The sequence below is a fragment of the Mesoplodon bidens genome, assembly GCF_964165515.1.
Source record: "Mesoplodon bidens genome assembly, chromosome: 20".
NCBI lineage: Eukaryota > Metazoa > Chordata > Mammalia > Artiodactyla > Ziphiidae > Mesoplodon > Mesoplodon bidens.
Genome location: NC_138181.1, coordinates 28,602,838 through 28,617,342, shown reverse-complemented (window position 1 = coordinate 28,617,342; position 14,505 = coordinate 28,602,838). Strand labels below are relative to the sequence as shown.

Genomic DNA, 14,505 nt, shown 5'->3' with positions numbered 1-14,505 from the left:
CTTGGAAACTGTTACAAAAGAAGTTATGGTCCCTGTGTGAAAAGGGGTTTTCATGTGTAATTATATGTATATAAAAAAAGACAGCACTATTTCCCCACCAGCATTTCTGAAATGGTGATATGTTCTCCCGGGGGTATGGCTGAGGAATATGATAGTCCAAAACCAGAATGCCAGATGCCTTCCTGTTCTCCATTTCCTTTGCTTTTAATATTCAAGCCTGCTGCTTGAATAGTCTAAGCCCCAGTTGTCTTTCAGCCCAGCTGTTAAAATTTTAAAACTGTGCAAAGCACAGGGGGGCATAACATATTTTGAGCTTCTCTCTTTTTTTCTGTTGACATGCGTGGTTTCCTCAGTCCAGTAAGTGTTAAACTGGTTTTCCATTGTGACTGCGACTTTCATATATGATATACTCCCATGGTCATACCAATATTTTTACAAAACCAGAAAAAATTTTCCCGATGTCATTGTAACTAAGTGTGAACATCCACATGGTTATTTCTAGTCAGTTATTTGCTAGATACTAGAGTCATAATTCACCTCTGATCGCATTATGTGTTTATTTTCTTCGTTAAGTAATTGGTGGGCTTTATTAAAAGTTAATTTCTTAGAAGAAAGTTTCTCAGTTAGGTTGTCTAAATGGAGGGAATTTTTATCTGTGTGTGAAGCAGATTAAATAAACTAATACTCAGAATCTATCTAGCAATAAGGAGCCCTGTCACATATATTGAAAAATTAACACAGTTGTATTAAAAATTGCCCCATCTCTTCAGTCCAAAGAAATTGTATTCCTTTCCTAGGCATATCTGTTATGAAATTTATGTTGATAGCTTTAGAATTTTATTTCTGTTTCTTGGTTTATAATTTATAATATCCATGTGGATTAAGTGTAATTCTGAGAGTATAATCTTAAGTCTGTTATGGTTGAAGTCAGATTTGAAATCTATGGATAATATGCCTTTTTTTCTAACAATGCATGAGGCTATTCCTACCCTCTTAATCTTTTTGGGTGATTCTATTTTTCTTTCCAGGGAATATTTCATTTGCCAGGGAGTTTATGTTGCAAAGTTTTCTGCTAAAATTCAAGAGCATATTTATCAATGCAAGTACTAGATAGGCATTGACAAAGGTAAATAGGGATTTTACCTTCAAATGCTTTAGTGTATGATATTATGTCACTTAAAACCTAATATATCTGTTTTCTACATACATAAATTACAACATAGATGATATTAGTGAAGAAGGAAACTTAGTTATTTCTATTTCTGTGTAAAACCCAGGCCAAAACTTGCTGACTTTAAAAACAACAAATTAATTTTTTCTTAGAGTTCTGTGGGTTGCTTGGGCAGTTTGCTGGATCTCTCACCTGAACTCACTCAGGCTTACTCAAGCATTGAATTCAGATGATGGCTGGATGATCCAAAATGGCTTAACTCACGTATCTGGTAGTTGGTGCTTGCTATCAGCTGGGGTATCTTGGTTCTTCTCCAGGTGGCCTTTTATCCTCTGTGAGGCTAGAGTTATAGCATGATGATCTCAGAGCAGGACTCCATGATAGCCAAATCTAATGCAAAAGCACTTATTAAACCTCTGCTTGCTTCACATTTGTCAATGTGACATTGGCAAGTCACATGGCCAAGAGTCTGTAGGGGAGTGGGCTTAGATGGCATCTCTTGATGGCAGGAATGCCAGAGAATTTGTCCCCATTTGTTCTCTATACTGGAAGCTTTTCCCCCCTCTTCTAAAAACCTTTTTCCTTTGTAAGTAAACCGTAATCCCAAATTGGAAAGGTATTGCCTGGTCCCCTTACTTTGGCATGGCTAACATGGAAGCATTGTATGCAAACAAAAACATATCATTAGGAAACAAGGGTTAAAATGTAAACATTTCAATTGACTAATCACAAAAGTAGTCATTAAGTTAACAGATTAACATTTATTCTTTTTTTTAAGTCATGCTTATGATTACCATACATCCCAAACCAAAACTAGCCAGTATCGTAATTCCCACTCATACACTGGTTATCCTCCCAACTAATAGTTGAGTAGAAAAGAAGAGCAGTGGGCAGGAAAAAGAGGAAAAGAGCTAAGAACTAGACAGTGGTGCCTAGAAATGAATTCTACACGAAGAAATAATAGCACTGGAATGATGCCCACCATCTGGGTGAGGTACATGGCACTTGATGCAACAAAATGATTATAATGAAAACCATAGTGATGCAAAAAACTCTTATATTTACACGAGGCATTGGAATTTGCAAAACATTTTCATGTCTCATGACATGTATCCTCAAGATAACTACATAAAGATGTTGATTCCCATTTTGCAGCTGATTACAATTTAGGGAGCTTCATTAACCTGTTAAAACTGTAGCACTATGAGATGGAAGAGCCAGGATCTAAAGATTTCTGATAACCAGCCCTGTCCTTGTTTCACAACAAAACTTCACACAGAACATAAACTATAAAGCAAAGAAATAAGCAGAAATGAGCTTTGAAGTTTTACCAAACAAAATACATTTTAAACAAAGAAACTGACGTCCATGTTTGTTTGTTTTAGTAGTAATTGACAAGAGATCCTACCTGGGATAGGATTTAGTCTCCCCATACTTCTGAACCAATGAAGAGAAAATGGGAAGCAAGACTGAAGCAAATTGAAGAACGAGCATCCCATTATGAGAAGGAACCATTGCCCTTGGAGTACAGACCAAGATTGTCTAAGCCAGAAGAACCACCATCCATTTGGAAACTATTTCATCGGCAAACTCAAGCTTTTAATTTTGTTAAAAGTTGTAAAGAGGTAATTTTTCTCATCTTTTTTTTAGGGCTACTATACCTTAAGATTTCCAAAAAAAATCTGTTGTTTGTCTTCATTTCAGTCCACATATTTTACCAGAAGAATTTAATTGCTATCTTTTTGTACTATTTAGGAAAGATATCCATGAATCATTAACCATTTACTTTATATTAATAATGAAAAAAATGACATATCTAGTGCCAAATAGTTTAAAAAATTTGTAATGACATAGAAATGAAGCTATGCTTAGAGGAGAAGTGACTGTATTCATAGACTGAAAAATAATAGAATGCGTGTAAGAGTTAAACTAAAATAATACCCACAGAAATATCAGGAAATAAGTAGAGTGTGAGATTTTTTTTTTTGGTCTGCGTTGGGTGTTTGTTGCTGCGCATGGGCTTTCTCTAGTTGTGGCAAGCGGGGGCTCCTCTTCATTGCGGTGCGAGGGCTTCTTATTGCGGAGCACAGGCTCTAGGCGTGTGGGCTTCAGTAGTTGTGGCTCTCGGGCTCTAGAGCACAGGCTCAATAGTTGTGGCGCACGGGCTTAGTTGCTCTGCGGCATGTGGGATCTTCCCAGACCAGGGCTTGAACCTGTGTGCCCTGCATTGGCAGGCAGATTCCTAACCACTGCGCCACCAGGGAAGCCCAGAGTGTGAGATTTTAAGGATGAAATTAGGGATTGGAGATTTGAATTTAAATAGTCGCAAATGAAAATGTCTCAGATGTCATAGCTTAGAGTTAATAAGCCCTAAAACTTAAATCATAGTACCAAAGCACACATGTTTTTATCTTTCTACTGTCCCTTTTGTGCTTTGGAGTAGTAGAGTGGATTTATCATAATTTCCAACACATTAGGAAAATGGGAGGAAGGAAGTGCTTGCTACATGCTAGCCTCACAAAGGGAATGGTTCTCAAAAATAAACAAGCAGGTGTGTATTGCACATCTTTTTTTGTTGGGCACTGTGGGGAATATAAAGAAATATAACGAAAAGATACATCTTTCCAACATAAATCCATAAATATATTGTGATTCTGAAAATTGATTATATATAAAAACTCAAAATGCTATAAGTTTTTAAGGAGGAGGACCTTCTTTCCCTGGTAAACAGAAGCTCACTCATATCAGAATAGTTTAGGAAATAGAAGAAAAGCCTTTTGTGTGCATTTTGTGTAACCCTAATTCAGGTATCAGAAATTAAAATACAGATTCGCTTAATCTTGACTTAAAAAAAATAGCTGTATGATTGCTGGATTTACCAATCATCAGTTTATAAAATTTATCTCAAGAAGATTTTTAATAGGGTCGGGTAACTTAGTCTTTTTATGATTTCTCTCATGAAAATGGAAGTTTAGTTCCTTTATAGGCTCAACAGCTACCTTTAGCTAAGTGGAAACAAAAGAACTTGTGTATTCCTTTTCTATGAGAAAGAATAATTCTGCATTTTAGAATGTTGTGCATTTTAAAACTTTCCTTAAGCTTTTAAGATTTACATACAAATATATTTTCTAAAATGGTTCTTATGTATTTTTATATACTCTAGGAAATTTATTAACTTTAGTCCAAATTATTTACAGTAATCAGGTAGTTTTAAAAAATAAGTTCTTTTTCATAAACTGGCAGATAAAACTGTAATAGGAAGTCAAACGAGTGACTGAAAAATGATTTTTCTTTCTTTTTTTAGTTTTAGTCTGGATGTTCTAATTGTTTCTGCCTTGAACATGTATTATTACCTGAGTGACTAAATATAAATAAATACAAATAACTAGATTTTGATTGGCATAGATTTAGTGATTAATTTTCTTGTTTTCAATAATACAAATGTTCCAGTTTTTGAAAATTTGAATGATAAAATCTTTATGAACATTTAATAGCTACAGTTGATTTTAAATTTGCATTTTACTAATTTTTTGAATATTATTTTTGGTTGTATAAAGGACGTTCATGTATTTGCTTTGGAATACAAAGTGGGCGATGGACAACGTATTTACCTCGTAACAACGTATGCTCAACTTTGGTTTTACTATGAATCCCGGTAAGTAGCTTTTAAAGCACAACACATTAAATTACATTTCCTTCATCTGGAAATGCTTGTGAAATTAAATTAGGCTGCCTTGGCTTTCATAGTTCTCAGTCACGCAGTTAGTTACTACTTTACTATTAGAATTGAATTCTGGAGTTTCCTTGTGATAGCAACACTGAATTATCTCACCAGGTGCTAGGAGAGAGAAATTGCGTGTGTTTTGAATTCTTGTACCATGTGATGACACAATTCCCACCATCACTTTTCTTTGTTCAAATTACTGTAAACCTTTTATTTGTATATGATGCCACTAAGCAGTTTATCATTTACTAATCAAGTCAGCATTTCTTCTTAATAACCCACCTTAAAGTCATACCTCTTGATTCCAGTGAGAATGAAACTGCACATGTGAGCATTGAAAGCTCATTGAAGTCAGGTGATTCAGAATGTATGTAACCAGTTTTTAAAATATTCCTAATGAAAATATGGAACTTAAAAATTCTCATTAAAAAATTCATGGAATCCCAAGAATATGTGATTGTGGGATCGCAGTTTGAGAAAGTTCTTAAACAAAATTTGCTTCATGGTGATACCAAAAACATGTAGAAGTGTTACCTGATATCAAAATTATCTGTGAATAAATAACAGTATGAAGTTGACTATATTTTCCAGTTAAATAATGTTACAGAAAATGATTGTTAGATCTTGTTTGATGGAAACTCTTGATACTGTGTTCCGTCAACCTGTGGTAAGCAGTTGTTCACTTTATCTTGTCTTCATTATGTCATAGTTATCTGTCATTATATCACAGTTAATATACTATCTTGAGATACAAGAGCAACTTCTGTGATTTAAAAGGTATGAGATATAAACCTAACAATCTTGAATTATTCAATTCAGAAGAAATCTCTTACACTGCTATGAAGTTATTCCTGAAAATGCTGTGTGCAAGCTTTATTTTGATTTGGAATTTAACAGACTCGCCAATCCAGGAGCTGATGGGAAAAAGATGGTTGCATTACTCATTGAGGTAAATTACAGACTCAGGTTTTTCTCCTTATATCTACCTGTGTATCTTTTCATTCACTCATTCGTTAAATGAATCCAACCTATGTAATATATAGGTTCTGTGTTTCTCCTTTTTCTTGTTACTCTTCCTTTTGACCTCGTTTCTTAATGCCACTTCTCTGAGTAAACTTCTGAAAAGGAGGAAGGTTCAGTTTAAGTCCATATATTTCGTAATATTGCTGTATCAAAAAAAACTGAGAGGACTTCCTGGTGGTGAAGTGGTTAAGAATCCGCCTGCTAATGCAGGGGACATGGGTTCAATCCCTGGTCCGGGAAGATCCCACATGCCGCAGAGCAACTAAGCCTGTGCGCCACAGCTACTGAGCCTGTGCTCTAGAGCCCACGCGCTGCAAGTACTGAAGCCCGTGTGCCTAGAGCCCGTGCTCCGCAACAAGAGAAGCCACTGCCGTGAGAAGCCCGTGTACTGCAACAAAGAGTAGCCCCGCTCGCCACAACTAGAGAAAGCACACGCACAGCAACGTAGACCCAATGCAGCCAAAAATAAATACATTAAAAAAAAAAACCCCCAAAACTGAGAAAGGTGGCAGTTTGGGAATTTTCTGTTTCTTAATTATATATTCTTTTGCATTACAAATAGTTGACTCTGGTGAAGATTAGGTGAAGTAATTTTTACTGAAAAATTGAGTACTAAGATAAACTTCAAGAAAATTTTGATAAAAATAGTATCAGAAGTTTCGAGCTGGCAGAAATTTTGGAAACTATTCTGTCTTACATCATCATAAATGAGGAAGCTAAAGCCTAGAGAGACTTAATTCCAACTCCAGGTCCAACAACTAGTTACTGGCAAAACCTGGTCTAGAACTACAATTATCATTTCTCTTTGTTTTTCACAAAGAGAAAAAGTGTAGTTCTAGTATATATTTTTGATTTAGCAGTGTCAACCAGGAAGTTAGTAATAAAAGGAATATGGGCTTGTGCAACTAAGCTCTATTAGGTTAGTTTATAAAATCTTTTAAGATTGTATTAAGGTGTACTAAAATTATATTGACTATTATTTGGACTCAGTAGGTATTAACATTAACTATTTTTTGTTTTAGATGTTAACTGTAGATGACTCATTTTATAATGTTAAAAATACATCCAAATTAAAATGTTTTTGATTAAAAATATCTGTTGATTTTGTCGGATCTCTACATGTTTTATTTTAAATTTATTTGAAAAATGTATGCAAATACTGTTTTTTTTTTTTTTTTTTTTTTTTTTTTTTTTAAAGAAGATGTTGGGGGTAAGAGTTTATTAATTAATTTATTGATTTTTGCTGTGTTGGGTCTTCGTTTCTGTGCGAGGGCTTTCTCTAGTTGTGGCAAGCGGGGGCCACTCTTCATCGCGGTGCGTGGGCCTCTCACTATCGCGGCCTCTCCCGTTGCGGAGCACAGGCTCCAGACACGCAGGCTCAGTAGTTGTGGCTCACGGGCCTAGTTGCTCCGCGGCATGTGGGATCTTCCCAAACCAGGGCTCGAACTCGTGTCCCCTGCATTAGCAGGCAGACTCTCAACCACTGCGCCACCAGGGAAGCCCGCAAATACTGTTTTTTAAAAAAATCATAATGTCAGCTTTCTCCTGACTTTGAAGCAAAAGAAATATACATAAGTTCCCCCCAGCCCTCCCAAAAAACAACAGAAAAGTTATGTTTTTCTTAAGATAGCCATTGGACCCTTAAAAATAAATTTAAATGTTTTATTTCATTATAGTTGATAAGTTGTATTTAATTTTTAACCTTAATTACATTTTAATAATCCGTAGATATTGACTCTTTTCTAGTGTATGATACAATTCTACAGTCTAGGGTAGGATTTGTTATGTGGGCTCTGTGTGGCCAACAAGGAATTAAGATTCAGAGATTTTCACTGGCACTTTAATATGGTGATACTGTTAAAAAAGAAGTATTAGTACTTCATTGTATTAGAAACTGGAAACTTATCCCTAATGGAATCAACACTAGTGCAAATCCCATTTATAACAAGAATGAACACTGGTATGGGAAAGATCATGTAGGAGTTTAAATTTTTTTCCTCCTAATTCTTTATACAATCTTATCCAAATTAGTCTTGAACAACTAATCTTTAACATCAACAAAAGTTGGAAAAAGTTGTAGAAGTCTGAGTTTAAAATTATACAGCATTTTTATTTAACATGATCATGTTGGTAGAAAAGTTATTAGGATTATTTTACTTAATATAACCTTTACAAATGATTATATTGAAATTAATTTCATTTACTGGTTACTTTGTATGTTAACAAGTGTATAATACAATAAGTACTTTTCCTTTAGCGTCTCTGTGTGAGGAGGCATAGGTTAGCTGTTATCATAACAGATGGTTAATAAATAACTGGCTAATAGTAACTAGTGATAATATGTAATGCCCTTTGATACTGACAAATTTTTTTTTTACATCTTTATTGGAGTATAATTGCTTAACAGTGGTGTGTTAGTTTCTGCTTTATAACAAAACTAATCAGTTATACATATACATATGTTCCCATATCCCCTCCCTCTTGCGTCTCCCTCCCACCCTCCCTATCCCACCCCTTCAGGCCGTCACAAAGCACCGAGCTGATCTCCCTGTGCTCTGCGGCTGCTTCCCACTAGCTATCTACCTTACGTTTGGTAGTGTATATACGTCCATGCCTCTCTTTCGCTTTGTCACAGCTTACCCTTCCCCCTCCCCATATCCTCAAGTCCATTCTCTAGTAGGTCTGTGTCTTTATTCCTGTCTTACCCCTAGGTTCTTCATGACATTTTTTTTCTTCTTAAATTACGTATATATGTGTTAGCATACGGTATTTGTCTTTCTCTTTCTGACTTACTTCACTCTGTATGACAGACTCTAGGTCTATCCACCTCATTACAAATAGCTCAATTTCGTTTCTTTTTATGGCTGAGTAATATTCCATTGTGATACTGACAATTTTTAACTGACAATTCCAGTAAGCCACTTCTGCCAGATGGAATGACTTCTGGTGCTAAAGCATTTTATAAAACTATGTTGACAGGTAACATTGCTCAAATAATCATATATTTTTAACTTCTGGATTTTACAACTTAAATACTTAAATAAAAAACTTTTAAAGTTGAGGTATAATTGATTTACGATATATTAGTTTCAGGTGTACAACAGTGATTCAAAATTTTTACAGACTACATTTATAGTTATTATAAAATATTGGCTATATTCCCTGTAACTTAAATTTTTATTTAAAATTTAACTTGGGAAAAGGAACTTAAGGGGACTATGATTACTTTTATTATCTACAGTTTTTACATTTACTCTGTATAGCTCCAAAGTACATAACTAGACTTTATTCATTTATCAAAATTTTTTCAGCCTCTTAGTGTCAGTGTGCCTAGGCATTAACAATACAATGGCTAGCCCAAAGAGACATGATTTCTGCCTTCACAGAATTTATCATGTAATGGAGGATAATAAGTTAGGATAGATTTAGCTGCCATAATAAAGATCTAAAATTAAAGGGACATAAACAAGATAGAAAGTTATTTCTCTCATGTAACATCTGGATGTGACTCCATTGTATTAGGGGACTAGGCCTGTTGCTTTGCTCTTCTTAAGATGCCATTATTTACATTGTCCAAGATGGCTCAGCACCGCTGTATCTACATTTTAGACAGTAGAAAATGGGGAAGGGGTGAGCATGCCCCTTTCCTTTAAGATTATAATGTAGAAGAGGAATATTTTCCTTCTGCTCACATCCTCTTGGCCAGAACTTAATCACATGGCCACACCTTACTGCAAGGGAGTCTGGGGAACATGGTCTTTATTCTCGATGACCTCATATCTACCTAATAATCAGGGTTCTATTTCTACAGAAGCAGGAGAGAACAGATCCTGAGGGATATTCTCTATGATATAGAGGAAACCTATCAAAATAATTGCAGCTGTTGTAAGTACTACAAATAGAGGTAGAATATATATGGGGCAATTTGATGTAGATAACGAAATTGAGGAAGGCTTCTCTGAGAAAGAACTTACTGAGGAAGAGTAGGATCAGAGAACATGATGGGAGGTGGTATGCTATAATACCAAAATAACATTAATAAACACAATTTACTGCATAACTATTTGGTATCTAAGTGTTTGGCAGTTTACAGACATTTTTGCTAATCCCAAGATAACCCTGTGTGGTGTTTATTTATTTTATTTTTTTATTTTTTCAACATCTTTATTGGAGTATAATTGCTTTACAATAGTGTGTTAGTTTCTGCTTTATAACAGTTATCAGTTATACATATACATATGTCCCCATATGTTTTCCTTCTTGCATCTCCCTCCCTCCCACCCTCCCTATCCCACCCCTCTAGGTGGTCATAAAGCACCGAGCTGATTTTCCTGTGCTATGTGGCTGCTTCCCACTAGCTATCTATTTTACATTTGGTAGTGTATATATGTCCATGCCACTCTCTCACTTTGTCCCAGCTTACCCTTCCCACTCCCCATATCCTCAAGTCCATTCTCTAGTAGGTCTGCATCTTTATTGCTATCTTGCCCCTAGGTTCTTCATCACCTTTTTTTTTTTTTTAGTATTCCATATATATGTGTTAGCATACGGTATTTGTTTTTCTCTTTCTGACTTACTTCACTCTGTATGACAGACTCTAGGTCCACCCACCTCACTGCAAATAACTCAGTTTCGTTTCTTTTTATGGCTGAGTAATATTCTGCTGTATGTATGTGCCACATCTTTTTTATCCATTCATCTGTCGATGGACACTTAGGTTGTTTCCATGTCCTGGCTATTGTAAATAGAGCTTCAGTGAACATTGTGGTACATGACTCTTTTTGAATTATGGTTTTCTCAGGGTATATGCCCAGTAGTGGGATTGCTGGGTCGTATGGTAGTTCTATTTTTAGTTTTTTAAGGAACCTCCATACTGTTCTCCATAGTGGCTGTATCAGTTTACATTCCCACCAACAGTGCAGGAGGGTTCCCTTTTCTCCACACCCTCTCCAGCATTTGTTGTTAGTAGATTTTTTGATGATGGCCATTCTGACCGGTGTGAGATGATATCTCATTGTAGTTTTTTTTTTTTTTTTTTTTTTTTTTTTTTTTTTGCGTTACGTGGGCTGCTCACTGCTGTGGCCTCTCCCGTTGCGGAGCACAGGCTCCGGACACGCAGGCTCAGCGGCCATGGCTCACGGGCCCAGACGCTCCGCGGCATGTGGGATCTTCCTGGACCAGGGCACGAACCCGTGTCCCCTGCATCGGCAGGCGGACTCTCAACCACTGCGCCACCAGGGAAGCCCTCATTGTAGTTTTGATTTGTGTTTCTCTAATGATTAATGATGTTGAGCATTCTTTTTTTTTTTTTTTTTTTTTTTTTTTTTTTTTTTTTGCGGTACGCGGGCCTCTCACCGCTGTGGCCTTTCCTGTTGCGGAGCACAGGCTCCGGATGCGCAGGCTCAGCGGCCATGGCTCACGGGCCCAGCCGCTCCGCGGCATGCGGGATCCTCCCGGACCGGGGCACAAACCCGTGTCCCCTGCATCAGCAGGCGGACTCTCAACCACTGCGCCACCAGGGAAGCCCTGAGCATTCTTTCATGTGTTTGTTGGCAATCTGTAAATCTTCTTTGGAGAAATGTCTGTTTAGGTCTTCTGCCCGCTTTTGGACTGGGTGGTTTGTTTTTTTTGATATTGAGCTGCATGAGCTGCTTGTAAATTTTGGAGATTAATCCTTTGTCAGTTGCTTCATTTGCAAATACTTTCTCCCATTCTGAGGGTTGTCTTTTCATCTTGTTTATAGTTTCCTTTGCTGTGCAAAAGCTTTTAAGTTTCATTAGGTCCCTTTTGTTTATTTTTGTTTTTATTTCCATTTCTCTAGGAGGTGGGTCAAAAAGGATCTTGCTGTGATTTATGTCATAGAGTTTTCTGCCTATGTTTTCTTCTAAGAGTTCGATAGTGTCTGGCCTTACATTTAGGTCTTTAATCCATTTGGAGTTTATTTTTGTGTATGGTGTTAGGGAGTGTTCTAATTTCATTCTTTTACATGTACCTGTGCAGTTTTCCCAGCACCACTTACTGAAGAGGCTGTCTTTTCTCCATTGTATGTTCTTGCCTCCTTTATCAAAGATAAGGCGACCATATGTGCGTGGGTTTATCTCTGGGCTTTCTGTCCTGTTCCACTGATCTATGTTTATGTTTTTGTGCCAGTACCATACGTGTGTGGTGTTTTTTTTTTTTTTTTTTTTGCGTTACGTGGGCCTCTCACTGCTGCGGCCTCCCCCGTTGCGGAGCACAGGCTCCGGACGCGCAGGCTCAGCGGCCATGGCTCACGGGCCCAGCCGCTCCACGGCACGTGGGATCCTCCCGGACCGGGGCACGAACCCGCGTCCCCTGCATCGGCAGGCGGACTCCCAACCACTGCGCCACCAGGGAAGCCCTGTGGTGTTTCTTAGTACCTTCGTTTTGCAAAAGAGAAGACTGAGGCTTCAGAAGTGACTCATCTTGTGGCTGCACAGCTGATGCTTTTAAGCAGTTACGTGTGCCAGCATTGGGCCAACTCTTTACTCCCCTTCTCTCTTTGCTTCCTACAACAACCTGAAATGTTAGGTTCTATTATTATCCCATTTTGCAGTTGAGGAATGTTAGGTTTGGACTTGACTAAAGCGACAGAGCTGGTAAGTGGCAAAGCCAGAACTCAAACCTTTCTGACTCCTAATCGTGTGCTCTTAACCCTGCGCTCGCTACCTTCCTATAATGCGTAACTGCTTTCATTACTAGCATCACCTACCCCTGGAGGCCACATTTTAACTCATAGATAATATTTAAAGAGATGCTTAGGACTTCCCTGGTGGCACAGTGGATAAGACTCTGTTGCTCCCAATGCAGCGGGCCTGGATTCGATCCCTGGTCAGGGAACTAGATGCCACATGCATGCCGCAGCTAAGGAGCCCACCTGCCGCAACTAAGACCTGGTGCAACCAAACAACAAACAAATAAATAAATAAATAAATATATAAATTAAATTTATAAAAAGAAGTGCTTAAAAAGAAATATTTTTATTGTGATTTTAGAGATTAATGTATAAGATAAATTGAATTCTGAGAGGACTTTAACCCTGAGAGCCTATGCATTTTAACATAAACTATAATAATTTAAATATGTATATTTCAGTAAAATTGTTATGTAATCTGATATCAAAATAAAAAACAGATTAGACTTGTACCAAGGTATTTGAATTTTGCTCATGGAAAAATTTTAAAACAAAAAACACTAATTATTGATGTTTTACTTGTGTTTTCAGCATGTTTGTAAAGCACTTCAACAGTTTTACAGGGTTAGTTGTTCAGCTGAAGATGTTCTCAACTTGGATTCTAGCACCAATGAAAAATTTAGCCGCCATTTAATATTTCAACTCTGTGATGTGGCATTTAAAGATAATATTCATGTTGGTAAGTGTACTGTTTTTTTTTTTAAAGTCACAATTATATTAAAAACCTATGTTTTCCTTTCCTCTTAAAGTTTTGTATTTGTCAGGTTTTATGGTCATTAACCTGTCCCAAAAAAATAAATCATGATTTTTCATGTTTTCAGGATTGACCTTTAGTTCTAGATCTATCTTGCTATTCTAGATACATTTTAGACACATTAATGTACTCAGGATATCCTTGGCATTCGTGCCTCTTGCTGTAGATACTGGGATGGCCATGCATGCCCTGGTCCTGGTTTCTGTTCCAACAGGAGTCATTTCAGAAGTTTTCTGGGTAATGCAGGAGAGGCCTAATTCAAGTCTTATCTGTGATGCCTCAGATCTGGATTTCTGACCTTCACTTTAGCCTTGCCTTAGCTTTTAGTACATGAGAACTGGGCTTGGGTTCCAGGCCACACTCACAAAACCTTGTTTATTGTTGCAGGCCAAACCTTAGGGTTGGAGAGAAGTGTAGATGTGTAAGCCTGAAAGTGTAACCAGAGGATTAATTCCAGGACTGGACATTTAGAGATATAGGCCCAGGTATAAAATGAAGTCGGTCCAAAGGGGAACAAATAGGCAGAAAGGGAACACTGAAAACCAAGATCTGAATAAAAGCCAAAATCCTGAGTGTATATCAGAGCAGGAGTAGGGCAAGCAGTTGATTGACTGAAGTTCAGGTAACAGGTAATCCATTTCAGGACAAGTGTCTGACAGTTTCCAGGGTACCAAGGGCAAAAGGCATGAACATAGTCACTAAAAGACTGGCATAAAAGTCAACGTCTAATTGCTAGATTGGGGTAACAGTAGGTCACAGGGGCCTAGTGTGCCGTAGACCTAGGACTCCTTGTTATCTCCCCATTTTCTGTTAGTTTAGTTGGACATCTCTTTTCTGTCTCTTTCTTTCATCCCTTGGATGTTAGTAATTGTTGAATCTGTCCTTGTCCCTTTGTTCACTCCGTCTGTAACCTTAATGATCATCCACTGTCATGGCTTCAGTTCCCATCTGTGTGTTGATGACTCAAGTCTTTATCTGCAGCTAAGACAGTTGTCCCATTAAACATCCCCACACAGACACTTGAAACTCATCTTTTCTCCCAAACTTGCTCTTTCTCCTGTGAGGTGTATATCCGAGTGGTATGACCATTCACCCAGTTACCCAAGTGGACATGCTGTGTC

General features: G+C 37.4%; 1 protein-coding gene across 10 annotated transcripts in view; it reads left to right on the top strand.

The window, feature by feature from the left end:
* Positions 1-14,505, top strand: part of PRIMPOL (primase and DNA directed polymerase) — a 60,789-nt gene that overhangs the window by 3,254 nt on the left and 43,030 nt on the right. For 6 of the 10 annotated variants that reach the window (XM_081220994.1, XM_081220989.1, XM_081220986.1 and 3 more), the window contains exons 2-5: positions 2,557-2,796; positions 4,729-4,826; positions 5,715-5,844; positions 13,162-13,309. In XM_081220994.1, coding sequence (XP_081077120.1) covers positions 2,617-2,796; positions 4,729-4,826; positions 5,715-5,844; positions 13,162-13,309 — 556 coding nt within the window. In that variant the 5' untranslated portion in view covers positions 2,557-2,616. Of the gene's footprint in view, positions 1-2,556; positions 2,797-4,728; positions 4,827-5,350; positions 5,673-5,714; positions 5,845-13,161; positions 13,310-14,505 lie in introns of those variants that run through there. The other 4 variants (XM_081220988.1, XM_081220991.1, XM_081220990.1 and 1 more) reach the window with 4 other exon arrangements.